Source organism: Podarcis raffonei, chromosome 7 (assembly GCF_027172205.1).
Source record: "Podarcis raffonei isolate rPodRaf1 chromosome 7, rPodRaf1.pri, whole genome shotgun sequence".
Classification (NCBI taxonomy): domain Eukaryota; kingdom Metazoa; phylum Chordata; class Lepidosauria; order Squamata; family Lacertidae; genus Podarcis; species Podarcis raffonei.
Genome location: NC_070608.1, coordinates 89,585,678 through 89,613,034, shown reverse-complemented (window position 1 = coordinate 89,613,034; position 27,357 = coordinate 89,585,678). Strand labels below are relative to the sequence as shown.

The 27,357-nt window shown below is 42.4% G+C and overlaps 1 protein-coding gene across 7 annotated transcripts in view; it reads right to left on the bottom strand.

The window, feature by feature from the left end:
• CFAP61 (cilia and flagella associated protein 61) overlaps positions 1–27,357 on the bottom strand; it is a 123,458-nt gene that overhangs the window by 95,793 nt on the left and 308 nt on the right. For 5 of the 7 annotated variants that reach the window (XM_053394887.1, XM_053394886.1, XM_053394888.1 and 2 more), the window contains exons 2-8: positions 24,250–24,415; positions 24,013–24,163; positions 19,593–19,669; positions 18,320–18,387; positions 16,462–16,588; positions 13,042–13,174; positions 7,044–7,194 (exon numbers count right to left, since the gene is read on the bottom strand). In XM_053394887.1, the coding sequence (XP_053250862.1) occupies positions 7,044–7,194; positions 13,042–13,174; positions 16,462–16,588; positions 18,320–18,387; positions 19,593–19,669; positions 24,013–24,163; positions 24,250–24,407 (865 nt within the window). In that variant the 5' untranslated portion in view covers positions 24,408–24,415. Of the gene's footprint in view, positions 1–7,043; positions 7,195–13,041; positions 13,175–16,461; positions 16,589–18,319; positions 18,388–19,592; positions 19,670–24,012; positions 24,164–24,249; positions 24,416–24,942; positions 25,096–27,357 lie in introns of those variants that run through there. The other 2 variants (XM_053394884.1, XM_053394889.1) reach the window with 2 other exon arrangements.

The window sequence follows — 27,357 nt, the reverse complement described above, 5'->3', positions numbered from 1 at the left end:
TTTTTGAGCTATCATTTGTTCCATGTGGTCTATGGTTGCAGAAATGCTGACATTATTATCTGGGACATATCTATTTTATTGCTGAAGGGCCCACTGATACTCGTGCTCTATCAGCTGCCTTGCTTCTTGGGAGGTTGTGTCCCACCTCTCTGAGGAGGAGCCTATTATCTTAACCAATTTTCCCACCTGTCCTTGTGGATGCTTAATAAAATCAGTCCAGGGGGAGCTGCGCCTGGATTGTCTGGTTGTCGGGTAACTACGGTGGGAGCGCTGCCTGCGGGCGCCCCTCCCATCCACCCTCTTCAGCCGTGCGTAGAAGGGTCAGCGTCCGGAGTGACCCTAGCAGGGCGGTCGTCTAGCGCTCTTCTAGAGATGGTTAGCTTCAGTGGATTAGCAGGATTTGGCGTAGCTGACCAGTCAGACACAACTTTCTTCGCTCGGGTGTGGTGGACCCACGGGGTGATGCCGGTGACTTTAACAGTGGTGGGTGTGGACAGCAGGACAGTGTGGGGACCCTTCCAACACGGTTGTAGAGGTGTCTGGGCCCAGTCTTTGATCCACACCTCGTCACCCGGCTCGAACTGGTGCAGGGGTTCAGTCAGAGCACACGGGGTGCGTTCGTGGGTCCACCTATTAGAAAGAGAAAAAAAATCTCGGGAGAATTACTGCACATAATTATCAAACTGCACATTTTGACTAGCATGGGGGGTTATTGCAAAACTGAGTGGACAAAGGTTGGTCCATTGTCAGATTCTATTGACCTAGGTAGTCCATAGCGGGGCAATTCAGTGAAATCCACAACAAGGTCTTCCATGGGTGCAGTTCCACTATGCTGAATCCCCGGGGGAGCCAAGGGTCCGGTTCTGGGATTATTCTTTTGACATAGCGGGCACTTCCTGAAAATCTGGGCTGCCAGTTGATAAAGGTGGGCTATGTAGAAGCACTGCTTCAGCTGTCTGGTTGTGGCATCTGGCCCCATGTGGGTGGACTCATGGTATCTCTGAGCAATCTGCCGAGAAAGGGACTCTGGGATCCATATTCTGTCATCATGAGTAAGGTACCAGTTCCTGAGCATCTGCAGTGTCCCTTTCCTTTTTAGTGTATATTGGCTTATCAGCGGTGTTCAAGATCCTTCCAGGAACCAGTGCTCCAATAACTGACGCTGGGGGCTGGTTCCCGGGCTGCTTCCTTGGCCACTCTGTCTGCCAGTCGATTTCCTCTGACCACTTCTCCTGGTCCAGTCTTGTGTGTCCATAACAGTGTGCCACTGCTACTGCCTCAGGTTCCCATACTGCATCCAGGAGGTCCAATAAGGCTTGTGGGTGGGCCACCTGATTTCCTCTGGAGGTAAGCAAACCTCTTTCCTTCCACAAGGCTCTGGTGAGCGCTGTTATTTATGCCAGCCGGGCCGATGTTCCAGGCGGGAGTGGCTGCACTTCGATCACTTGGTCTTCCAAGGCTACCACTGCATAGCCTGCTTTTCGCTGTCCAGCCTTAACAAAGCTGCTTCCATTCCACAAACCATGAAGGCCAGTGGGGGTTTGCTTTATCTTTAAGGTCAGGCCTGCTAAAATATTCTTCATCCATTGCTTCAATGCAATCGTGCATCTGCTCCTCACCTTCTCCTACCGGGGACAGGGTAGCTGGGTTGAGGGCGGTGGTAACCTGGAACTTCAAACGCGGATGCAGCAGTAACATCTGACACTTTCTCATCTTCACTTGGGAGAGAAAATAGGTACCCTTCATGTCAAGCAGAGCTGGGACTGCATGCGGGGTCACACAAACAGTGTCTTGGCCAAAAGTAAATTTGTCTGCTTTGTTCAGTAGGGTGGCTACTGCCACAACTGCTCTCATGCATGGCGGTAAGCCTTGTTCTGTAGGCGTCAGGCGCTCAGATAGGTATGCCACTGGCTGTTGCCAGCTTCCCAATTTTGGCACAAAACCCCTTTCGCTGTCCCTTGGTCCTCATCCACGAATAGAGTAAAGGGTTTCTCAGGGTTTGGGATGCCAAGCGCTGGGGCTTGCTGTAGTGCCCTCTTCAAATCCACGAAGGCTTGCTGTTGTTCTGTGCCCCAAACAAAGGGGTCTCTCTCAGTTCCTCTGGTTGACTCATGTAGAGGCTTGGCAATGATGCTGTAATTAAATATCCATATCCTACAAAATCCTGCAGACCCCAGAAAGCCACGGGGGTTCTCTGCAGTTCTTTGGCTCTGGTATCAGGATAATAGCCTGCTTCCTTTCTTCACTGGTAACAAAGGGGTGTTCCACTGTGATTGGCATTGCCTCAAGATTCTATGTTGGAGCAGTCGCTCTAGATGCACCCACACTCCTTCAGCCGCCCTTCGTGGGATGGGATACTTATTTACTACAACAGGATTGGCAAATGGCTTGGGCTTCACAATTATTGGTGGGATATTCTTTGCCATTCCTGGGGGGTTACCTTCAGCCCATACCGTGGGGTTCACTTGTTCCAGAATACTGGCGGGGATGGATCCCTCCTCTTCTTTTACCATCATGAGGCGCCAGTACTCCCTCAGGGGTGCCTCCACAACCAGTTCCCCAAGTGACATAGTGGACAATGTGGCTTCTCCCGATGGCTTAAAGGTAATTTGGGCTTGCAACTTTACCAACAAATCTCTTCCTAATAATAGAATAGGGCATTCTCTCTTCCAGTGCCCTTCCTGTCGGCAGATGGCGCACTGATTCCTCCCCAGACGGCTTCGCCCTCCTCCCCGGGCACTTCCTCTTTTCTGAGGGGTGGGGGCGGCTGCCTGTAATGTCATCAACTTCCTTGTTTGATACTTCTCCTTTTTTTTTTTTTTTGGGCTTCCTCATCTCTCTGATTGCAAGTGGTTTGAGCTATTTCCAACATCTATTCCAGCCCATGGCCGATGAACCCCTCAGGCTTCTGGATTTTTTTTTCTTTTGGCGAATATCGGACGCTGCCTGAGCTACAAAGGCAGCCTTTATAATGGGGCGTTGGCAATATCATCTGGGTTCTCCTCAAAGGTAGGGTTCTAATTTCTCCAATTGCACACATCAGCACTTGAAAAAGGCACATGTTGGACTGTATAAGTGCATGGTGGTGCTTCCCCACCCTGTCCTGGGGGGGGCTGGTGGGTCATACACTCTGCGTAGAGGCATCATTGCAGTCCCACCCTTTTTCTGTGCCTTATGGGACTTATGGAGGGACGCCCTGGTTTCTGCTTCTATCCATTCCTTCTGTGCCAACAAATGGGAACTAACATCCACTTCTTTCGCATAGGGTTGTACATACTGTTGCAATCTCAATGTCTGATACTGTGTCCACATTTTTTCCTTTCTTTGCTAACTCAATTAGTCCCTTCATAAACTCCTCATCATCCTCTTCCTCTTCGCTCTCTAATTCATCAACCTTGGAGGGTTCAGGCTGAGGGCCGGCTCCTCCCTGGTCCTGGGGCCCTGGGCCTGGGGGATTCGCTAGAGGGGCAGTTGGTGGAGCATAGGGTGGCGGCGGTTTAATGACTTCCCCCTCTTCTCCTTCCGGCTCTGGTATCACCGGGGGCTTTTCTGACTTCCCTGCCGGTTGGACTGTACAAATTGTATTTTGTGGGGCGTCGCCTCGGCAGGCTTTCAGCCACGGTGGATTCTTTTCTACATTGATTTTCCAGGTAGAAATATAAGGGATCTGGTCTGGGTGGACGTTCAAGTTATTTTGATCCTCATCCTCTCTCTTCTCAATTTGAACCCAATCATCATGCTTCGTAGCTGCTTTCCAGTTAGTTAAAAAGCATTTCAGAGGACTACGTTAGCTTGCCCCAGACCCCATTTTTTTTCAGATACTCCGCTCCTAACCGGGCTTAAGATCCTTTCACACACCAACCACTACAGGCTGTGACTTGGCGAACTCGCGTTGCTAAGAAATGCACAGCCCTGCAATCGCTCGGCCAAGGGGACGCTAAGCCCCGGCCCACACTTGACAATTCAACCACTGGAGTATCTGGCACACAACACACAAAACACACCCCAATATAATTCCAACATGCAACACACAAAACACACCAAAATAATTTTCCCTCTGTTACCCCTTTCCCCAACCTTACTGGCGGCACTCTACTGCTCACAGCCAGACCCTTTCCTGGCGGCACTCTACTGCTCACGGCCAGGGGAAGCTGATCAGGCTTCCTACCACGCCCTTTCCCTTAGGGCTTACCTGCACTCCGCTGCGGACCTCTCCTTCGGCCGTCCTCTTTTCTCCCTCGACCAGGTGTCTCCACTCCGGAGCGGTGTGGCCGGCTCCCCCCACGAACAGGCAGGGGTGCGCACTTGGAGCCGCGAACGCCGGTCCGGGGCTGTTCACCGAGGTCGGGCCTGGCCCTCCCCGGCCCCCTGGGGTGGGGCGATTTCCCGGCTCAACGCACCAAAATGAAGGCTGAAGCCTTATCCTTGCCAGGGAATCGTTTGCCTGCGTCCCCAGGGCCGAAGAGAGAGCAAAAAAGCACCAGGAAAGATTCTTCTTTGGAGAAAAAAGTTTTATTGAAATCTGTGCACAGAGGTGGCCAGAGGGATCGTTCCCAAAAGACTGGCCCCTAGATACAAATAAACAAGCATCTTTATACCTGAGAGTCTGCCCATCTCTTCCCACCTCTTCAAGTTCTCCAATCAGCTAGCAAGGTTAAGCTTATTTCCTTATATGGCATATAGGTGTTTGGCTAGCTAAGCCCCCCTCCCTCCCTTGTTTGTGTGTTCTTCTCTTGAGTTACTGCAACAGGAAGCTGCAATAGGAAGCGTGTGCAGGAAGCGGCCCCCTTGCTCTGTCTGACCACATACGGTAAATAGATGCGGTTTCTGCTTAGCTGGCAAGCACAGGAAATGGGTCTTGCTGCTGTTTGCTAGCTCTTGCTGCTGTTTGCTAGCAACTGCAAAGCAAGATTAAGAGAGGATTTTACTGGATTTACTTGAGGAATTTACTTCAGGTACAGGGTACAGGGATTACTGATAGCAACCCAACCCCTACACCTCTCCCTTCATGGGGATTAATACATGTACATTCCAGAAAGACTAATAGGACTTGAGAGTCTGTTATTGCCTGCACAACTAGATACTGTTATGATACATTATTCGCATTTATATATATATTGCTTTTAAACCACAAATGCCTCAAAGCTGTGAATAAAACAAAATACCTAATACAGATCATTTAAGTGACACAGAGAAATTAGTAAGCAAAGCAATATGACAGCAAATTCACAGCATATGAGGGCCAGAGTAAATCCTTCCCAAGGTAGAGAATTAAAGGGTATTTTCATAAACCTCATATCCTACACACTTAGACTTCAAGAATTCAAAAGCAAGTCCTATTGAATTCAACGAGGCTTATTCTCAAGTAAATGTGGTTTCAACTGCAGCCTTAGGGGTTGGAAACATGAACAGATAATGAAAAATACTAACAGTAAAAGAAATAAGCTTACCCTACATGGAATAATTAAGGATGCTCTCACCACAACATATTCTAACTATTTGGGGTGAACAAGTAATTAGCATACTTAACTGCCAAATAATATTTTTTAATATAATAGGGTTACATTTTATATGCAAATTAATTAGAACTTCAGAACTTCCTTTAAACATGCTTATAATTCACCAGCATCAATTTAATTACTGCATTATTACTGTGATTTAGATATGCCAAGAATAAATATTGGAGGACCATAACCTTTATTTTAACTATAATTTTTAAAAAGTCCTTAAACAATATAATAGGAAGAGATGAATTAATACTGGAGGTGAAAATCAGCAGGTTGGCTGAAAAAGTCAATTCAGTGTGAAAGCTACAACAGAATAATTCATCCTCTGTTAGAAATGCTGTAACTACTAATTTCTAATTCCAGATACAGCAACAACCAAATTACTATAATTATTGTGAAAAATACCACTTACATCAAGATGGCTCAAAAATGTTTTTTTATTACATTTTCAGAGAGAAAAAATATATAATCATTTTCAAGCTAATCAGCTCAAAACCCTTTTTTATTAAAGCTGCATGAAAACATAATTATTTGTAAAAGCAAACTTATGAAACAGCATTTGTCAAACCAAGTGCAAAACATAATGGTAGCATCCCCTGCTGGTGTAAAATTTTGCATGGGTTAATTTAACCACATTTCAAAGCTACACACAACAGCGTAACCACAAAAGCAGGTATTGGAAGCTGTACATTTACTTGCAAGAGCTCAGTTAAAGCCCCTGGGGGTAATGCATTTTTCCCAGGCTCATGCATGTCATTATCTTTCAGTTATAAGTTAACAATGTTCACACTTCAATATGCTAGAATAACTTGAGAAAATAGAAGGTTTACAATGGGTGTATTTGCCTTATTGCATGACACTGTGACTGTGCTCCAACCTGCACAGCTTTAACCATGAAAAATGGATTGCGTTCAAGTAGGGTTGCCATATTTCTAGAAGTAAATTCAGGACAAAAAACTTATTGAGCTCTTTTTGGGAAATGTCTGGGAAATTCCAGATGTATGGCAACCCTAGTTCAGGTGAAGATTTCTCCACAGGACAACTGAACATGCATAGAAAAACTACAGGTAATGTCTACAGTTAGAGCAAGCTGGAATTAGCTAGAGAAAGGTCCACCTAATGGACTGAAGGAGCACAGGAAGTAGCTGCTTACTCACTGAGTTTGAATATTTCTTGCCTTGGACTTTGGGGCAGATATTAACCCATGTGACCGCCTAATGCCCATGGAAAACATTCATACCAAGTACTTCCCCTTGTTTCTCACTGGAGGCAGCGGGGGGGGGGGTAAGGGTTCTCTCTGTAATAACAAACTCTCACCTGGGGGCTAGGTATAGAAACCACTTTCTCAAACCTTCTGACAGACTGGGCAATTTCACCTATTTCCTTTCTCCTCTGAACAAAAAAAGAGGAAAAAATCTACTATAAAAATGAGTTCCTTATATAAATACCACCTACTTCCCTTGTCTCTCACCTGAGCGTTTAACAATATTCAAAGCAATGCAGTTAATTAAACTGTACAAAGCGTTGCATTTTTACCTATGTCACTTGGCTTCCGTGGTGGCTTCAGAACGTCATCTGGGTGTGGTTTACATAGTCCGTGGAAGGGACCCAAGTCAAAACAGTCATGAAGCAACTGTATACTCACTTCAGAGCATACACTCATGAAGCCCACTGCTATGCCATCATCCTGAAACATGATAATTGAACAGATGTCAATCTTTTTAAAAAAAGTATTTCAAAAGCTAAGAAGGGACACCTGTGCTTTTTTTCTGGGGGGATGCAGGGGTACGCATACCCCCCTAAACATTTTGTGGATATAAGTTTGGCCTCACTGAGGGGCAGTATTTCAATATGAGTAGGAAAATGAGAGTACCCCTAAACATTTTTTTAAGGAAAAAAAGCACTGAGGGAAACCATTGGCCAATCTAATTCAATATGCCCTAAAGAATGCTTTCTCATATAACACAGCTAAAGAATATCTTAAATAGAAATATTTACAAGAAATATCTATTTATTCTGGAGAAATTTTAAGAGCAAACCGAGCAATGTATTATAATGTAGAATTTGATTAGAGAAGTGTATTTGTTAATATGCAATGCCAAATGCAATGTGAAATACAGTGGTACCTCGGGTTAAGTACTTAATTCGTTCCGGAGGTCCGTTCTTAACCTGAAACTGTTCTTAACCTGAAGCACCACTTTAGCTAATGGGGCCTCCTGCTGCTGCTGCGCCACTGGAGCATGATTTCTGTTCTCATCCTGAAGCAAAGTTCTTAACCCAAGGTACTATTTCTGGGTTAGCAGAGTCTGTAACATGAAGTGTATGTAACCTGAAGCGTATGTAACCCGAGGTACCACTATAATTGAAATTAGAATATTATTTTCATGGGGAATGTTTGCTTAAAGGTAGCTGAGGACAGATATAAATTAACCACGTTTTAATGTGCTTGTAACTGCCACTGTGCTAACCCTGCTATGTGAGAGTAAAGAATCACTCTTCCAAACCTCTCTCTCCAACGGTCTTGGCAGAAATAAATACTCCTGGATAGGAAATGCCCAAAGACCTCCTGATTGTATTATATGGACCCCTCAAAGTGGTAGAAATTACAATCTATTTAATAATAGCTTACTGAATAGTCATTTGTCAAGACTGAAAAAGATCCCATTACAACAAAAACATGGTTAATAAGAACTTGGGAAATTAAAAAATACAAGCAAAACTAGATACTTGGATGAATCCTAAGCAGGTTTATTCAGAAGGTCTCCTTGATAAATACGCTTAGGATTTTCCAGTCAAAATTTGTATAATTAAACTTTAGAGCAAGTGTGAGGAACCATCCCTCACCTTCCTGTCCCAGGACTAATTTTCAATGGGACAATTTTCGTTGGCACTGCACCTGGGAAGAAAAAGAGTAAACTCCTTCTCTGCATTCTGTGTTTCCAATGAAAAGCAGGGCTGCCTGCCTTTGCGGCTGCTGCTGCTGCTGTTTAACTAGAGTGACTTCATGTTTAGTGCTACATCTTGTTTGGCCCTTTGTTACACACAGAAGTCATAGCACCAAGGAAAATGGCCCTGTCTTTTAGCATCATGCAATTGTTTGACCAACAGTATTAGACAAAAATAGCTTTCCAAGTGGTTCAACTTTTCGTCTAGGTCCTAAACCAATATTTTTCTAAAGAACTGAATTGACACAGCTGGCATCAACACTTCAATAAAAATAAAAACACATATAGTTCCCCTTCCCCCTTGATCATTTGTTTGCTTAGCTGAACAAAGCTGGAGCCCTGCAGTTGCTTGGCTCCAATGTAATTTTAGGCCCAAGGCTCAGCTGAAGCTGATTAAACAATCTATCTGCCATATGTGCAGAAAGAACCCGCCAGCTTCATTCTTTGGAGGGCAAACTGACTTCTATCTTGGCCCACACGGCAGTGCTTTCCCAAGCTACAGCAGCACTGATGAACCTCTGAAGGATTTTCTTGGGTTTGTATTGATAATTGCCAGACAAGGGTGCAATATTTATAAGATAAGCTTTGAACAAGTGTTTTACTCTGCTAAATGATTAATAGAAATCAAGCTGTAAGCACGCTACACTGGTGTCATTTAAACTAAGGGGTTTATTAAAAATACTCTGCACCACTGTTTTTCAACCTCTTGAGACTGATGAACCTTCTTTGCACTCAAAATTTAAAAAGCCCATGAACTCTTAACACTTGAACACATGGTGATGCATTTCCCTTAAAAACAGATAAATAGATAAATACATAATTTATGACTAAGATTGACAGACCACTGGCTAGTATTTTATTTTTGCTAGCATTTTTTAAGCTAAAGTTTCACAGCTATACTCTGCCAATGCCTTCTTTACTTACTGATAATTGCTGCATTGATTCAGGAGCGGCAGGCAAAGCCCTGAAGATGATTCACCAAGAGGGAAGTCCCACAGCCAGCCCTTTCCCCCTGGAAGTACTAGATCCTTAAGATGATGTAAAAGAATAAACACTTTTCCTCTAATGAACTCCATAGCAGAGTTTACAGTTACTACTGCGAAACTAAAACAGGAAACTGGCTGGCAACTGCTTTTCAATCATAAGCAGTCACTTCTGCCTAACCTTAGCAATACTAAGGTAAAGAAACCAATGTTTAATTGGACTGAAGTCAGAACATGGCAGAGAGCACTAGCAAACCAATGAAATCCAAGGGCTTATAACAAACCTAGAATAATTACAGTATTTTTCGTCCCATAGGATGCACCGGCCCATAGGACGCACCTAGTTTTTTGGGGGGGAAATAAAGGAAATTTCCCCCCCTTTATTTCCCCCCAAAAAACAGGTCGGGGAATCAAAACCAGGTCAGGGAACAGTGGGATGGCGGCGCTGCGCCTCCCTGCTGTCCCCCAAGCTTGTGGGGCTGCCCGATGTCTGCCCGAAGCGCGGGGCGCTCTGCTTCAGCGCGCCCCGCGCTCTGTGCAGCAGGCTGCTATCCGCAGCCTAGGGAGCCCTGCGGGAACTCCCGCAGGGCTCCCCAGGCTGCGGATGTTTGCCCGGCACGAGGGGCGCTCTGCTTCAGGGCGCCCCGCGCGCCAGGCAGCAGGCTGCTATCCGCAGCCTGGGGAGCCCTGCAGGAACTCCCGCAGGCTCCCCAGGCTTGCTGATAGCTTCCTGAAGCCTGGAGAGCAAGAGGGGTCGGGGCGCACCGACCCCTCTCGCTCTCCAGGCTTCAGTGAAAGCCTGTATTCGCCCCATAGGATGCACACAGATTTCCCCTTCGTTTTTGGAGGGGGAAAAGTGTGCCCTATAGGGTGAAAAATACGATATTCTATTACAGTACTTATTATTCTGTTGCTTAGAGACAGAACTTCCCAGTTACTTCTGATGCTATGACAAATCCCTATATTCTGATTTAGACCAACAGTGGCATCTAAAGTATCTGGGAATCTGGATTCTTACATGGAAGCCATACTTTTTGTTTTACTTCCATTCAACTTTCTTTATACTCTGCCAAAGGAAGGATGGGTTTTTACTTGCATCACCCTAGTGCTTTAGTCTCCTTTGGAAGCACATTAAACAACTGACCAGAGATGCTCTGTAAGGGACTAAGTGTTCTCAGACTGTGGTTTTGCTTAAATTTAAAAGTCTATGAATGTGATCTGCTGCCTTATCTTCTTCCTCCTCTTCCCCACCAAACAAACATTGACAGTTAACCTCACTGGTTTTAAAAAGGCATTTCTCCAGTATTAATCACTGAAATCTTCCTCGTGTGCTAGAATGCACAGTTATAAGCTAGCCCTTGTGCTCTGTTTTACAAGGATTTGTTGAAGCCTGTGTCCTTTGGAGTTTGGGAAAACTTTTTATTTTGTCTAGAAGTGGAATAGAGGAAGGGCACTTATCAGTAGGGCTTAGAACAGGGATGGAGAACCTGTTGCTGGGCAACCACTCCCAGAATCCCTGACCACTGGCCATGCAGGCTGGGGTTGATGGTTTCCTATCCCTGACTTAAAAACACTTCTCCAAACAGACAGCCTCAACCAGACTTACCCAACCTGGTGCCTTCTAGATATTTGGACCACAAGTCCCATCAGCCCCAGCCAGCTTGGAATTTGTAGTCCAAAACATCTGGAGGGGACCAGGTTGGAGAAGGCTGGTCTCGGGTTTGTCAGGCTAGGTTCAGCCTGACAGGTAGCAGTCTGTCAGGATTATTTTTGGGGAACCTCTACAAAAAAGGGGGTCCATCCTCCCTCCATCTTCAAAGATGCCACTTATTTTGTAGCTGACCTCAGCTCATAGGAAACAATGAGAAAATCCATGATTTATTTGTACCACTGCCTTTCCCACCAGGAAAAAAGACAGAAGCAAAGGCAGTTTTGTTCTCTTATTTTCTGTGAATGTTTTTGTTTTGTATGTGTAGATTTTCCAATGAAAATGCAAATATTATTCTTTGTTATTATCCTAGTGTAACAAGTTGAAAAGGAGTTTGTGGCTCTGCATGGTTTATGTCAACTCTGCAGTGTAGTCCGCTATTAACATTGCAGGTGAAAGGTTAGGACAAATCAGAGATATACACAAGAAACTTGCAACAGAATTCAGTATTATTATACCTGAATTGGAGGTACAGACAGCAATCAGGGAAGGAGGACTATAAAACAGATTGCAACAGAAGGACTGGAGAAGGGAGTGATCAACTCGTTATCTAAAGGCAATGTTTGCAATCAAAATGCTCCCACTTTGCGCCCACAGGTATTCATTAGCAAAGCGTAAAATGAAAACTCCAAGTCAAACTTGATGCCAGGTGCTGTGTTTTTATTGTTGCGTTTATATCCAAGCTTTTTTCCCTCCAAGGAGTACATGGGATGGGTCTCCCGCTCCTCAATTAATCCCCACAATAACCCTGTGAGGGAGGTTAGGCTGAGAGGCAGTGGCTGGCCCAAGGTCACCCAGGGAGCTTCATGGCCAAATGGGGATTTGAACCCTAGGCCCTAGTTCAACACGCTAACCACTATACTAGACTGTCTAGATATTTATAAAGTGCTGTTGAGTGAAAGATGAGATAATGTTTTTTTCCAGTTGTTAGGCAGACTCAGTAGTAAGTAACTTTTTTAATGGAGTTGTGTTTTATAAAACCTCATATTTTCTGTACTACTATCCTATAATGTAACTGTAGCAGATGATTTAAAACAGAAACAAAAGCCCACAACCAAATATCCCATAGAATAAAGGAATCATTTCAGTTCAATATAAAGAAATTAACAGATGCCAAACAAGCATTAAATAATTCTATACTAAAAAGTGAAAAGCCAGTAGAATCCTGGTTTTGCCAACTCAACCCTTGATACACCAGATTCTGCTAAGCTCTATCCATGATTCACCAAGTGCCAATCAGCTTTTCCCATGCTCTGCCCTTGACATGCCAGTTTGTGCCACTCCTCAGCCTCACGTGGGAGGGGCAGGATTTTTAAAACCAGAAGTTCACAACCCCAAGTAATACCAAAGACTTATGGTATCTAAAAATATTTCAGCCTCTAACTGCTTCTCTGCTGCTATTATCTGCTGAACACTTGTCCATTTTTCTGGATGCTGTATTTCTTTGACATGTGATGCAAATGTGACTAAATAAGTAAAATTTCAACACTAAATTATGAAAGATAACACTTATGACAAATCCTGGCTGGAGTCATCTATCAAAGGTATGCCAAAGATAGAATATATGTCTTTAGCAAGGTGGGGGTCTACCCATTGCCTCTGCTTTATTTTCCTTCTCAGGAGAGGTGAATTTCTGTGTAAATTTAAGATCAAAGACTGCTTGGATTATTTCTTTCACAGAAACAGAGGTGTATTATAAGCAACCCTGATCATCCAAACACTGCAGATCATATGCAAAAAATGAAGTGATGGCAGTGTGTCCCAACCTCCAGATGAACTGTTGTTCTCAGGTATTTGGAAATTAATCCAAGCCACCCTCCTATTGGCACATACAGTAACCATCAAAAAGGCAAAAAGCAGTAGACCAGCAGTTATTTTGTAATAAGATTATGACTCACCTCACAAACTACAGCACGATTCTCTTCATCTTGTGCTTCTATCAGTTCAGCAAGGAAGTAATCTCCATAGGTTTTTCTCAGGGTATCATTGTGGCGTGCAAAGATAGGGGTGAGATCATCGTGGTCTTCCACTCTACAGAGAGATGACTTGTTTAAGAATGTCTGGAAACAATCTACATTTTACTTTGCAGAAGACAAAGTTTGCAAAAAATCATGTGGAAGATGTTCAATGTATAGAGGATCTTCTTAAAATCAGGATGAGCATTTGGAGCATTTGATCTTGAAATATATTCCAGTTAATTTGATATTTCAGTGCACTTGTGAAATGGCCCTTGCACCCAAATTCAAGTCATTCAAATGAATGACTTCATTTGAGCCAAAGCTTACCATATACCAACAAATTTCAGTTTGTGTTTCAGCACTGCAACATGCAAAACAATAAAACAGGCATAGGCAAACTCAGCCCGCCAGATGTTTTGGGACTACAACTCCCATCATCCCTAGGTAACAGGACCAGTGGTCAGGGATGATGGGAATTGTAGTCTCAAAACAGCTGGAGGGCCGAGTTTGCCTATGCTTGCAATAAAACAGTGTTTCTCCGATCATGTTTAGAATGCCTCTCTCTCAAAAGTAATGAAAAAATATCAGTTCTTTACCATTCTCTCTCTCTCCAACACACACACACAGTTCCAAGAAGGTGAACATGTTCCATGTTAGAAATTAGATACAGCAATTTCTTATCCTCTTTTTTGTCTTACATAGCAGATTATTACTGGGATTAAAAGCTTAAGTAACATTTTTAATATTGAAAAATATCATATATAAAAATGTTTGGACTTCACTTGCTCATTCGTGGGAATAGCAAATATGGTCTGCAAAAGTGTCAGAGTCACTCTGATAACTGGAGATCTGAAAATGAAGAAAGACTGGAGATCTAAGTGTCTAAATATGTGATGTGTTAACTTTCGTAATAGCAGACAGGATTTTAGTACAGAGAATTCAAATGGGTGTCTCCCCTTCACAGACTTGATCAGCCTCAGATTGGTGAAATGCATTTGACTTGGCAGCTAGGAACATCTCTTTACATGGACAAGCTGTTTACAAGTAAATCTAACTTGGCTTTACAACACACACACAGCTATTGATGAATATATTTTTGATGCAGTAGCACATTCTAGAAGCTCTGTTTACAACCAAAGTTATTTTAAAAGCAGCATAAAATTAAATAAGCACCTTGTATACACAAAACTATACAATCAAAGTGCTCCTGGAATCATCTGCAAAATGCCTTGGTTACTTGGAACAAACTGCTCATAGGCTGGAACGGAACACCACAGAAGTTATTTGATCATAAAAAGCAGGGGCTTTAAAAATACCGTATTGAGTGCTCGCTTTGGCAGCACATATACTAAAAATACCGTATTGGCCTGAATATAAGCCTCACCTTTTCCCCAAATTCCGACCGTGAAAAGCTAAAGTGCGGCTTATATTCATGACCTTAAGGTATGCAGCCAGGAGCATGGCAAAACGGCGCCCGCCGTGTGCATAGTCCCCCATCCTCTCCCCCAAGGCCAGGAAGGGAGAGAGTGAGGAAGGGGAAAGGCCGCCAGCAACGCAGCGCGACCCCCCCCCCTCAAGTATGCAGCCAGGAGCAGTGAAGAATGGAGTGACTTATATTTGTTTTTCTCCCTTTTTTTCTCTCCCCCCCTCCAATTTTAAAGGTGCAGCTTATATTTGGGCCAGTACAGTACATAACAAAGGAGAAGGCATGGGAATGTTGGTGATTTCTTTTCCAATCAAGATGGCACAATACCATCCTGGCACAGATTACTGTGTAATGCTATAGCACACCATTGCTGGAAAGAGGTCCTTGTTAGTTAAGGTTATACTTATTTGCACTGACTGCAGCCCAGAGATGGGAGTTGCCTCCCTTCAGGGTCTCTTTGAGCAATGTGAGAGACACCTGGTTTGCAAGCAGAAGGTTCAAGGTTCAAACCCTGGCATATGCATGTACAACTGGGAGAGACCTCTGTGAACTTCTTGAGAGCCATTTCCAGTCAGTGTAAATAGGCAGCTTTCTATGTCATTGATGACAAACTTTGTGGGGACTGATTAGCGATCTTTTGCACTGTCATCATCCAGCATCTCTAGAAAGGAAAGGTGAAATAATAGACAGTAAAAGGAGAAGGGGGGTAACTGAAAGGAAGGAAAGAGTATAGAAGGGAATGAAGAGTACCCCCTCCTGCCACAGCCATACACCCACCCCAAATCCACCCATCAAACTGACATGCCATTAACTAGCATTTAACTAAACTGCATTTGGTAAACAAACCCAAAGCTAAAGAGTGCTTTTAGACACTGTGTTAATGTTCTGATATGAAAAGTAATTCTGGCCATTCATTAATCCCCTCCCTACAAAGGGATTTCTATAGCACAGGTTCTTTGTTACAAGGCTTATGATGACCTCTACTGTTGAACTAACTTCCATTTTGGTACTCCTAACTCATTTATTGCTTGCTGGTATTTGAAAATATCATACAGTTCAATAAACTATTTGAGAAATCTACTAGACAGTTGAAGCCTTGAAAATGCTCCAAATCCTATAATGAATTTAATATAAATCTCTTAATATTTTTTTTTTTAATGATGTGCATGGGACGAATGAGAACACTTGCTGAAGTTAAAGAGGTCTAGTTGCCAAAAAGGTAGTAGACACACAGCGGACTGGTTTACAAGACAAACCTTGGCTTAGTTCAGTTCAGTGTGGGAACAAAAAGAACCAGTGAGGAGCAAAGCAACTGTGAGCTCCTCTTTGGGAGCCAGCGGCCTGCATATTTTGTGCTCCCTATAAGCCATAGGTTGGCTTACCATATCAGATGAACCAGGCCAGTATACTTCAAATGGCAGGTGGGAGTTCCTCCATACAAAAACAACCAGCCAAAAACACTAGAAACTAGAATGATTCTCCCTCACACTTAGTTTTATGCATATAGAAGGGTTTTTATAAAAAAAATGTGGCAGAACATTCAGTCAGGTGCACCCTCATCTGAAGAATAAAGTGCCGGAGTTCAGGCACAAAAAGACTGCCCCAGGGAGAACTAGGCCACAGGAAGTTCCAGCATTTAGAAATTGCTGGAGAATGAGAACTCTGAAATATCACTGGTTTCTTTGCTTATGTAATACAGAATTTCTTTGCAATATAAAAAATATTCCACTTCGTATTTAAACAGTGAAATACTTCATGAATAGAACAAATAATTAGCCAACTCATAACCATATAAATTATTGACCCAACTAAGACTTGAAAAGGAACAAAAAGTATATATGAAAATAACTGACTTAGAATTTATGAGGCTACAAATGAAGAAGGGAGTAGGAGCTTAACTATCACAAAATCACATAATAATGCATAACTGTTACCTGGCACAGCGGACATACAGCTGGGGACAATATTGGTGCCTGTGTGACACATACAGATTACAGTCGGAATCCCACGTTGAACCTGCTATGCTCTCCACTGGTGAAAAAGCAGTTGCTAAGTCTATGCCTGAAGACAATAAAATATTCTGAAAATGATTCATGATTTGCACTAAATATCTTCAGCCACTAGTAAACATGCTTCAGTAAGCAATGTTTTTGGTTTCTGGTACAAATCTTGCTATTAGTTGAACATTTTTAATAGAGAGCGACATCACATACTTAAAGTGAAATAAGGGTTATGAACCAAGACAGGCTGGATGATTTGTGTTAGTTTTTCAATTTTTCCTCATTATACTTTTTTATTAATTCATTATAAAATGAATAACTACCAAGAGCTTTTGAACAAAATATGAGCTCAAACCCAGGCTAATACTTTTATATTAAATGTTGACAGAGGACAGAGGACAGAAAAATTCTATAAATTTTGACTCTTGTCTTAATCAGTACACAAGTGTTTCCATATCTAGTATATGCTAGACCTGCTGTTGTCATTTAATCATGGTATATTTTCCAAATGCTCTTATTATAAAATATTTTACTAGTTCATTGTTTTTCTCAACTTCTGGCAGGTATTATCCAGTACAGATCAATAAGTATTTTTTAGAGTGCATGTTCTCTCTAGATGTTTAGAATGGCTTTTTACAATAATACTAAAAATATAATAAAATAGTATAATCCTATACATGTCCACTCAGAAAGAAGTCACAGGACTGAAGACTTAGAACCTGGTTGGTAATTTAGAACTAGGTTTTGCAAAGATGTAGTTAATGACTTGTTAAGTTTTCCAGTATGTTAACACTGCCAAGAACTAACAATATATATACTTATAGCCCGATCCTGCATTGGAAGCTGGTGTTGTATAGGGGCTAGAGCATGAGTGCAAGTTGGGAAATGCTTGCTTAATATCTCATTTCAAAAGGGAGCCTTCATCAAGCCATTATATCTCAGCCTTGGTCTACCTCCTGCTGTTATAAGATTTACTGAGAATATGTGAGATATTTTGGGTGGTATCCAACTGAGTCGCACTAAGAGGAGACCCACTGAAATCAATGGGCTTCAGTAATTATTGACAAGTAGTTTTACATAATTGTTTATATTGGTACCAAGTAAAATATAGGATCTGGAGTTCAAGCTGAAGAACTAGGATAGTAGGACACACTATTTGCTTCCTCTTTTACCAATATTGAGAGCCATCTAAGCATAGCTGTCAACATTTCCCTTTTTAAAAGGGAAATTCTCTTATTCCGAATAGGATTCCTTGCAAGAAAAGGGAAAAGTTGACAGCTATGCATCTAAGGCACAGAAACATGGGTTTGCTGGTGAGCTTTCACATTATATCCAGGGTGTATTAGAGGAGCCCATATTACAGGACTTTTAGGGAAGTAAAATTGTAAAAATAAAAAACAATGCATAGCTGTGCACACTTATGCAATCTGAAGGCCAACTGCAAGTTACTTGTTGATATGTATCATTTTATTTCATTTTTAAAGGATCCATTGATCCTCATATTTTTTTCCTCCACTCAGAAAAACCAGGGGGTGGTTTAATTTTTATTTTGACTAAATGAATAAGTGGTTGGAAAAAGATTAAGTAGTCCCCTCCTCACAGCCGACCATCCCTCCCATAGATGCTGTTCCTTGGGGGTGAGAAACCTGTTTGGGAAAATAACTACATTATATGCAGTTTAGGCCTTAGATGATCTGGCAAAAAAACCCCACACCTCTGCTTGAAGCACAACTATTCAAGAGAAACCATACCACCTGCCCCCTAAATGTTTTAAGACCTCAACATGTCTTACCTAAATCCTCCTCGCATGGTACAAAGAGAAGTATGAAATGTAGCTCTGGGATAGTTTTAAAAACAGTCCTGAATAAAGAAGAGAATTATATATAGTAATAGTTTCTGTTTTAGCTTTGAAAAACATTTATTTTGCACTCAAATATTGGTTATTGTGTTTGAAATTTCTCTGTTAAATAAGATGGGCAACAAGATATAGTAAAACTCAAATATTGGTTATTGTGTTTGAAATTTCTCTGTTAAATAAGATGGGCAATAAGATATAGTAAAACAGGAAGGCATTTTTACAAAAGGAGAAACTGTACCACATCAAATGATGAAGAAATTCCAGAGACAATTTATTTTAAGGCCAGATGAGAGCTTGCAGAAAACCAACCTGATCTCTGGCTGAAGCAAATAAATTAAGCTTAATCATTCAGGCGAAATCTGCAGGTTTCTTATTAAACTGAGGTATGAGCTATACGAAGCATAAGAGGTATTATGTAATTCAGCCTTATCCTGATTTCAGGCCAAGGTTATCTAACTGGAGCAATGAGTTCTACCAAACACACTTTTGATATTCCATAGGAAACTGCCCCACAGCCTACTGAACAAAGTGGTACTACTGTCACGATATCTGTTTCATCCTATTAAAGACTGAGTCAGTATACTTGATATGGGATTGAAAGAATTAACTGCAAGATGTACTACATGATGAAGCACAGTAAACATTTATTTATTTTCATTCTAATAAATGTTTCCAAAGCTAACCTAACACACGTTATTTTTCATAAAGAAGTCTGATTTTGTCCTCTATTTGGAGAATTCAGACTATATTTTTCTTGTAATTTCTGTTCAATCTGCACAAATACTGGCTAGCTGAGCAGAAGACAAAATGAGCCAAATATCACATGATCAAGTACCACATACAAAATTCAACGTTAATTCTGTCTGTCTCTATGAAACACGCACACAGCATGTGAATCAATACCTCAAAGTTTGTGCAAACACTTGGAACCAGTGGCTAATTCACACAGATCTTTTTGTCTGTCACTGGGAAGGTTGTTATGCTTGTGAGAACTAAAATAGATAATGTAGAAGTTATCTGTTTACCTAACCAAGACTCTCCTTGTGACAGTAAAACTTAAAAATAGAGACTGAAAACAGCATTGCCTACAATCCAGTGAATATTTGTACATACATGCTACCAGCTAAAATGGGATTTAAGCACTTTAATTATTATTTAATTAAAACACCAACCAGGGCCTCCACATTCGCTATATAAATCAACTTACGTCATAATTTCATGGCAACAGTCAACAGCATATCCATCTGTTGCCACAAAAAGATGCATAAATAGTGTATTTAAAGGCTGTGAATGAAAGATACAAACAATTCAGCACAACTTCCATTCAATTAAATAAATTGCAAAATGGCAGCTTAGGCACTGATCTTGTAAAATATGTGTACAAAATGCTGCAACAAAATAGTCACATAATTAGATAGCTACAGAATTAAGTCATTTTAAAAAAACATCTATTTAAAGCACAATAGTATCAATTATGTTCATTAGCAAGGATAACAGTGCAATCCTATGAGTGTCTACACAGAAGTAGGCCCATTGAATCCAAAGAACTTACTCTCAAGCAGGTGAATATATGTTTGCAGATAAATAGCTTAAATTTACAGATAAATAGCTTAAATACAGATTCAATTTCCACAGGACTGCCAGAATAAACACAGAACTCCTGATAGAGGTATCCCATGGCTGAAAAAGGTTGCTGACCCCTGCTGCTATTCAGCACTGAGGACAGCTCATACTCTAAAGAGATACTGGATTAACAGCTATGGTTAAGGTGGAGCTAGACCTTTAATGACTAATATACTATTTCCAGGGCTGTATTATTTTTTATATTCAAAGCAGTGGCAAACATTTTCAAGAGAAAAGCTTCAGGCAAAAGTTTAACCCTTCCCTTAGCCATTGCGTTCCATTCTCCAAAGCTGGAATGAACTGATGCCTAAAAATGTCAACATGGGAGGCAACCACCTTCCCCAATGAGAGTTCCAAATGAGGAACTGCAACTGATAAGGCCCCATCTCATACCACAATGCCATGGGTCATATCAAAAGGCAGGGCTTCCCTCACTGATCTCAAAAACTTGGTTTGACAGCTATTGGCATAGGTGTCCCCCCTTTAAGTACTTGGGCCCCAAGCTTTTCAGGGCTTGTACATCAGCACCAACACCTTGAATTGGGCCCAACAGCTCACAGATATTCATCTCCTTGACACCTGATGGGAGGATGTTCCACAGGGTGGGCACCAGTACTAAGAAGGCCCTCTGCCTGTTTCCTTGTAACTTCACTTCTCATAGTGAGCTTGATCTCAGTATCTGGGCTGAACAACTGGGGTGGAGACGTTCCTTCAGGTTTACAGTGCCAGGGCCATTTAGGCCTTTAAAGGTCAGCACAGCTTGAACTGTGCTCGGAAATGTACTGGGAGCCAGTGTAAATAAACTGCCCAGGTCCAGGAACATATGGTGAACAAGCCAGAGCTGAGTTTAAGGCAATCTTCACCACTAATCCACCTGGGTCTCTCGAGAGAACTTAGAATTCAGGAATACCCTGAAGATATGCCCCTATAGCTTCTAGGGGAGTGCAACCCCACCCAGAACAGGCCATCTGCCTAATTTTGGAACCAGAGAACCAGTATAGCAGTCGTGTCGGGATTCAGTTTCATTTTAATTAGTCTAGCCCATCACTGTCAATGCCACACAGAATGGTTCATCACCTGTACAGCCTCTTCTGATTCAGGTGGAATGGAGAGAGAGAGCAGGGTATCATCAACACACTGGTGTTGATGATACTCCAAAATGCCAGATGATGTCACCCCGTGGTATGGGGGGACAAAATGGAACCCTGTTGGGGTTCACAGCCACAACTGCCAAGGACCCAAGCAGAAGTTTATTTATTTTATTTTATTTATTGAATTTATATACCACCCTATACCCGCAGGTCTCAGGGCAGTGAGCCAACAGGTAGGAATATAACCACTGTAACATAGTGCCTCAGCTCCCAAGCCACAGAGTCACTCCAAGAGAATACTGTAGTTGATTATGCTGAATACTGCTAAGAAAACCAATAGGGTAGCACTTCCCTCAGTCTCCCTCCCAGTAATGGTCATCAGAGGATAACTAAGATGTTATGCTGCCAAACCCAGATTGAAACAGACAATCTGTTCCATCTGAGCATGTCTGCAGCTGATCACCATCACTCTCTCAATCAGCTTGTCCAGGAAAGGGATAGCCGAAACTGGGCAAAGATTATCACGGGGCTGGGAGGACCTTTTCAGGAAGGGCTGCACCACCAATACTTTCAAGTGGGAGGGCATCAGTCTTTCCAGCAATGAGGCATTAACAATTCCCAGGACATACTCATCAATTCCCTCCCTGCTAGATCTTAGAATTCATTGTGGGCAAGGATCAAGAGAACATATGGTTAGCCCAAACCTTGCAAACATCTTATCTACATCATCAGCCTGCAGTAAGTGAAACTGATCCCGTAAAGTTTGACCAGAAAGTGCTCTAAACATCTCCACAGGACCTTCATAAACTGTAGCATTAAATTTTGAGTGGAAACCAGCAACTCCTAAGATGGACCATCTTAATTGCCCTACCCCTATAGTGGGAGTCAGTTTCAGCAATCCAAATTTCACAGGACAGCAGAGTGACACATATCTATTCTACCACTGGATCACTCATGATCTGCTCAGCAGGAAAGACCAGATCAAGAGCATGTTCTACAATAAGGTGATAAAGAGGGCAGCTGAATGAATTGATTCCAATGGCAAGCGAAGTGATGTCAGCTAGAGACTAAGAGAGAAGTGCAGCGGCAATGGGGATACATCTTGGACATATATATATGTAACGAGAGCGGGAAACTGGTTTTAAAGAAATTGTATTAAATGAAATTAATTCAGTTTGATTTGTAATAATTAATAAAATCAATAAAAATAATTGGCAAAAAGGAGCATTTTCTACAATGAGTGCTGGGCCCATGATCAGATAAGGTGGAGCAGTCATGGAAGTTGCAAGACAGTGGAGTAAGTGGTAGATCAACAAGACCAGAAGCACTATAGAAGTTTACTAAGAATATATGATGGCTATTTAAAAAAAGGTAAAGGACCCCTGGACGGTTAAGTCCAGTCAGAGGCGACTATGGGCTTGCGGCTCTCATCTCGCTTTTCAGGCTGACGGAGCTGGTGTTTGTCTGTGGACAGTTTTCCAGGTCATGTGGCCATCATGACTAAACCGCTTCTGGCGCCATAGGACACCGTGACGAGTGCCAGAGCGGATGGAAACACTTTACTTTCCTGCCACAGCGGTACCTATTTATCTACTTGCACTGGTGTGCTTTTGAACTGCTAGGTTGGCAGAAGCTGGGACAGAGCAAAGGGAGTTCACTCCGTCATGGGGATTCGAACCACCAACTTTCTAATCAGCAAGCCCAAGAGGCTCAGTGGTTTAGACCACAGAGCCACCCGCTCGCCTTATGGTGGCTATATATAGTGTCAGTGAGAATATATGTTAGAAGACATGTATATGCTTCTGACAGCAAAACTTGAGGGTGCACATGCTAGCTAGATAGCAGTTTCATGTGAAGAGTGTAACATCAATGTGTAAATTCAGCTCTGTTCAGAATTGTGGGGGCTTCCCCACAAATAGGCAAAGAAAGCTGAGTGGAGATTATACAGGTGCTGCCTACTTTGGCTTTTTGTTGTTTTTCTCTTCTTATCTTATACCTTCCTCTCTCTACCAACACTTTGGGAAAATTAGCTGCTAAAGGAGATATAGAAAATACATGAAGAAAAGTTACATTTGATAGTCTCTACTTTTTCTATTTACTTCAGGGAGTCTTCCAAATTCTTTTACCATTTAGAGCCCAGCATGCACAGAGGATGGTTTTGACATGATCAGTAGGAAAGATAGACAGGATTTGAATTGGAGTGTAAAATAAGCCTCTTCTTAGATTCTATAGATCCCACTCCCTTTGGCTTATGACCAAGAAAACGTTTATTTCCACTTATCTTCAAACTGTAGTACATCTTTCCAATGAAGAGTGTGGCTATTCTCCAATATATTCAAGGACATATTCCACAGGAAAGAGGCAATGAATCAATGAATTAAAGCAAAATAGCCTGGTTTGCACATAATACTAAACCAAAATATGGCTTAGCATAAATGAGCAGTACAGGTACAGAGATCAAAAACCAGACTGCCTCACTCATCCCCTGTTCTGCTGCTGTTATGATATTAGAAGTGACGCACAGCATTATATGTGAATCTGGGCTTGTAGTTTATTTGGTGTTTACTACTTATGGTTTGCTTGGAACAAGACAAACCACAAGCTGAGATTCACACATAATGCTAAGCCAAATCATGGCTTAGCTCCACGTACTGTGGCAACAGCAGGAGCAGGAAAGGAGGGAAATGGCTGCATTTTCACTCTGTGGAGCAGCACACTTGCTCATTAATGCTTAGCAGTGGTTTAGCTTAGTGTCATGTACATTTCCACATTTACGTTCTTGAACAGGACAATTAAAATTACTGTACTCAAGCGTGCACAGTATAAGTGGGCCTTGTCTATTCTCTGCAATGACCACACACAATATGTAAAACCTTTATCATTAACATTTTGAAGGGAAAAAATGTTCCTTACCGTACACTTGTTTTGAAAATAATTTTGTTCTAAGTACTGTTCCCAATTGGCTTGCTCAACAACATCCCAATTGGGATAGTCCAGAAATACAGCATGAGCAACAGTTACATTCTTCTGATTAACTAAAGTCACTGCAAGATTGGCTTTTTCTCTGTAAAACAAACATTTAACTTTTGTTAATGAAACAACTAACAGGAAATTAGATGCACTATAAATGGTTGCAATGTTGCAACTTACAAAAGATAGATGACATTAATTCTGCCAAATAATCTTTCTGTATTGTATTTCATGTGTTGGACAATATTAGGAATATCATGGGATTCTGTTCTTCTAGCACTGAATATGACAGAAGATGGTGGGGTAGATGATGCTGTTGCAGGAGACAGTGAAGACATTGTGCATTCTGCAGCAAAAAAGAAAAGAAAATATTTCCTATTCTTCAAATAAATGACTGACAGTAAAACATATCACTGAGAATCACAAAAATGAATTCATACAATTTAAACATAAAATGATTTCAACAGCCAGATACTAGCCACATTTCCCTGAAAGTAGGTCAGATGTATTTGAATTAAACCTACACTTACAATGAAATAAGCTCACTTAGAATTGTAGACTGACGTTTATTTGGTTAGGATTGGGAAATTTGTGATTTATGCTTTATCTGAATGGATGTTACAGAATTTCTATAACTGCTCTGCTTTCACAAAGCAGGTCTACAACACCACCACAGAATCTTCTGGTATTTGTCAGCTGTCACACTTAAATAATGGGAGTTGCCGTTTTGTACAGAGATTGAAAGATCAGTCTAATTCTGTTTGGTTTCCCTTTTGCATGGTTTGCCCCTCATTCCCTTCCATCCCATTTCTGCATAAATGTGTGACAATAAAAAATCACACAAACCTCTGGATCCCCCCATCCCCTGCTTACATTTTCACAACGTAGTCTGCCATTTACATTTTTTATAATCCTGGTAATAGCTGCTTGGAGCAGCTAGGAAGCAAGGTTCTTGTGATAAGAGTGGAAAACAGAGCTACAAATGGTATTGGGAGCATTCCACTCAGAGCACCTCATAGAACTTCAGGGTGTGTGTGTGTGTGTGTGTGTGTAGCTTCCCATGAAGAATTTGTCTGATCTGTCTGTTATCCAGGTGGTGTGGATCAGGTGAATTCACCTGAAATAGACAGGAGAGGAATCCCACCAAATTTCTCCAGAATCCCTAGTTTTGTAAGGTTATACTACTGTCCTTAGCACCACTACAGAACTCTAGGAATGGCAGTTGAAGTAGCTGTCTGCGCAAACTGATGGGAGAGTAGACCTAAATGTGTTGAATGGAGATTATTTCAAAGTGAAGTGTGTATAGAAATGGCATGCCTCGAGTACATTCAGGGATAGAGAAGGAAGTTGATAATGTTTGGAGTGTTACTGAGTGTTAAGGTAAAGGTAAAGGGGACCCCTGACCTTGAAAGCCCTAAACGGCCTCGGTCCAGTATATCTGAAGGAGCGTCTCCTCCCCCATCGTTCTGCCCGGACACTGAGGTCCAGCTCGAGGGCCTTCTGGCGGTTCCCTCACTGCGAGAGGCCAAGTTACAGGGAACCAGGCAGAAGGCCTTCTCGGTAGTGGCGCCCGCCCTGTGGAACGCCCTCCCATCAGATGTCAAAGCGATAAACATCTACCTGACATTCAGAAGACATCTGAAGGCAGCCCTGTTCAGGGAAGTTTTTAATGTGTGACATTTTAGTGTATCTTTCATCTTTGTTGGAAGCCGCCCAGAGTGGCTGGGGACACCAGCCAGATGGGCGGGGTACAAATAATAAATTATTATTATTATTATTATTATTATTATTATTATTAGGTCTAGTCGTGGCTGACTCTGGGGTTGTGGCGCTCATCTCGCTTTATTGGCCGAGGGAGCCGGCGTACAGCTTCCGGGTCATGTGGCCAGCATGACTAAGCCGCTTCTGGCGAACCAGAGCAGCGCACGGAAACGCCATTTACCTTCCTGCCAGAGCGGTACCTATTTATCTACTTGCACTTTGACGTGCTTTCGAACTGCTAGGTTGGCAGGAGCTGGGACCGAGTAACAGGAGCTCACCCTGTCGCGGGGATTCGAACCGCCAACCTTCTGATCAGCAAATCCTAGGCTCTGTGGTTTAACCCACAGTGCCACCCACATCCCTGTTACTACTGAGTGTTAAAAGGAGTCAAAAACATGAAAGGTTATACTAACAAGTGCAATTCTGTCACTACAATCTGCAAGGGTGAGGTCATGTTAAATGCTCTCTCTCACAAAAAGTTCCCTACACATTGTAAGTGGCACATCAAGGACAGGACAATTATAAACCTTAATTAATTATGCATATATACATACATATCCTGCCTTTGTTCCAAAACAGGACTCAAGGTAGTTTACAGATAAAAATAAGAACCATTAAAAATGTAGGGAAAAAATCATTAAAAACAATTAAACATTGATAGAATTAAAACTATACATATATAAAATATATTTAAAAAACATACAAATAATTACAATAAAAAGCACATAAACCTTTCCCAGTGATGTGCTAGCTTACTAGGTAGAGATCATTACAAGACATGAGCATCTCCAACCTGCAGGCTAAAGCAATACTGAATTTAACACCTCATTGCTGTTCTTGGCCTGTTCTACAGACCTTACGTAACAGAGAAAGATGGTAGAGTTATTGTGAGGTGAGTTCTCTGATCTTGACCCTGGACAGAGTATGAATCAGTAAGTTCTCCACACTAAGAAAAAGTTCCAAAGTTTTACTGCAGATTGTCTTTAAACTCGGTACAAAAAAGCACACGTCATAAATACAAACCAAGACATTGCTCTTACATACAAACCAACAACTAGCAATGCTGTTCAGTTACCTTTAACTTCTTAATATAGTCCAAGAACTATTCTCTCTCTGACCCCAGATGAGCAAGTTACTTCTGAGAGAGAGAGAGAGAGCCAGTCTCCCGGCTAACATAAACACGGAACCAGAGACTCCGCCCTCTCCTTGCAGCTTTAGCCGCGCCAGCCCCACCTGCGCTGGATGCTAGTCCGGGCCAGCCACTCCTCCTCCCGGGGCAGCAGGATCCCGCCCAGGCCCGCCTCGCCCACGCTGCCTCCCCTCAGGGGTCTCCACCTGCTGCTCGGCGGGACGCAGAGAAGCCACCTTGACGCAGCTCTTCTTTCCTCCCTTGTTCCTGATGCGAATCCCGCCCCGCAGCAAGTTCGGGGTTCGCCTCGGGTGTCAACCCGTCACGCTTCTCTCCCCTGCAAGCGCAGACCTCCGCCTAACATTTCACGCGCGGACCCCTCGCCGTCGGGATGAAGG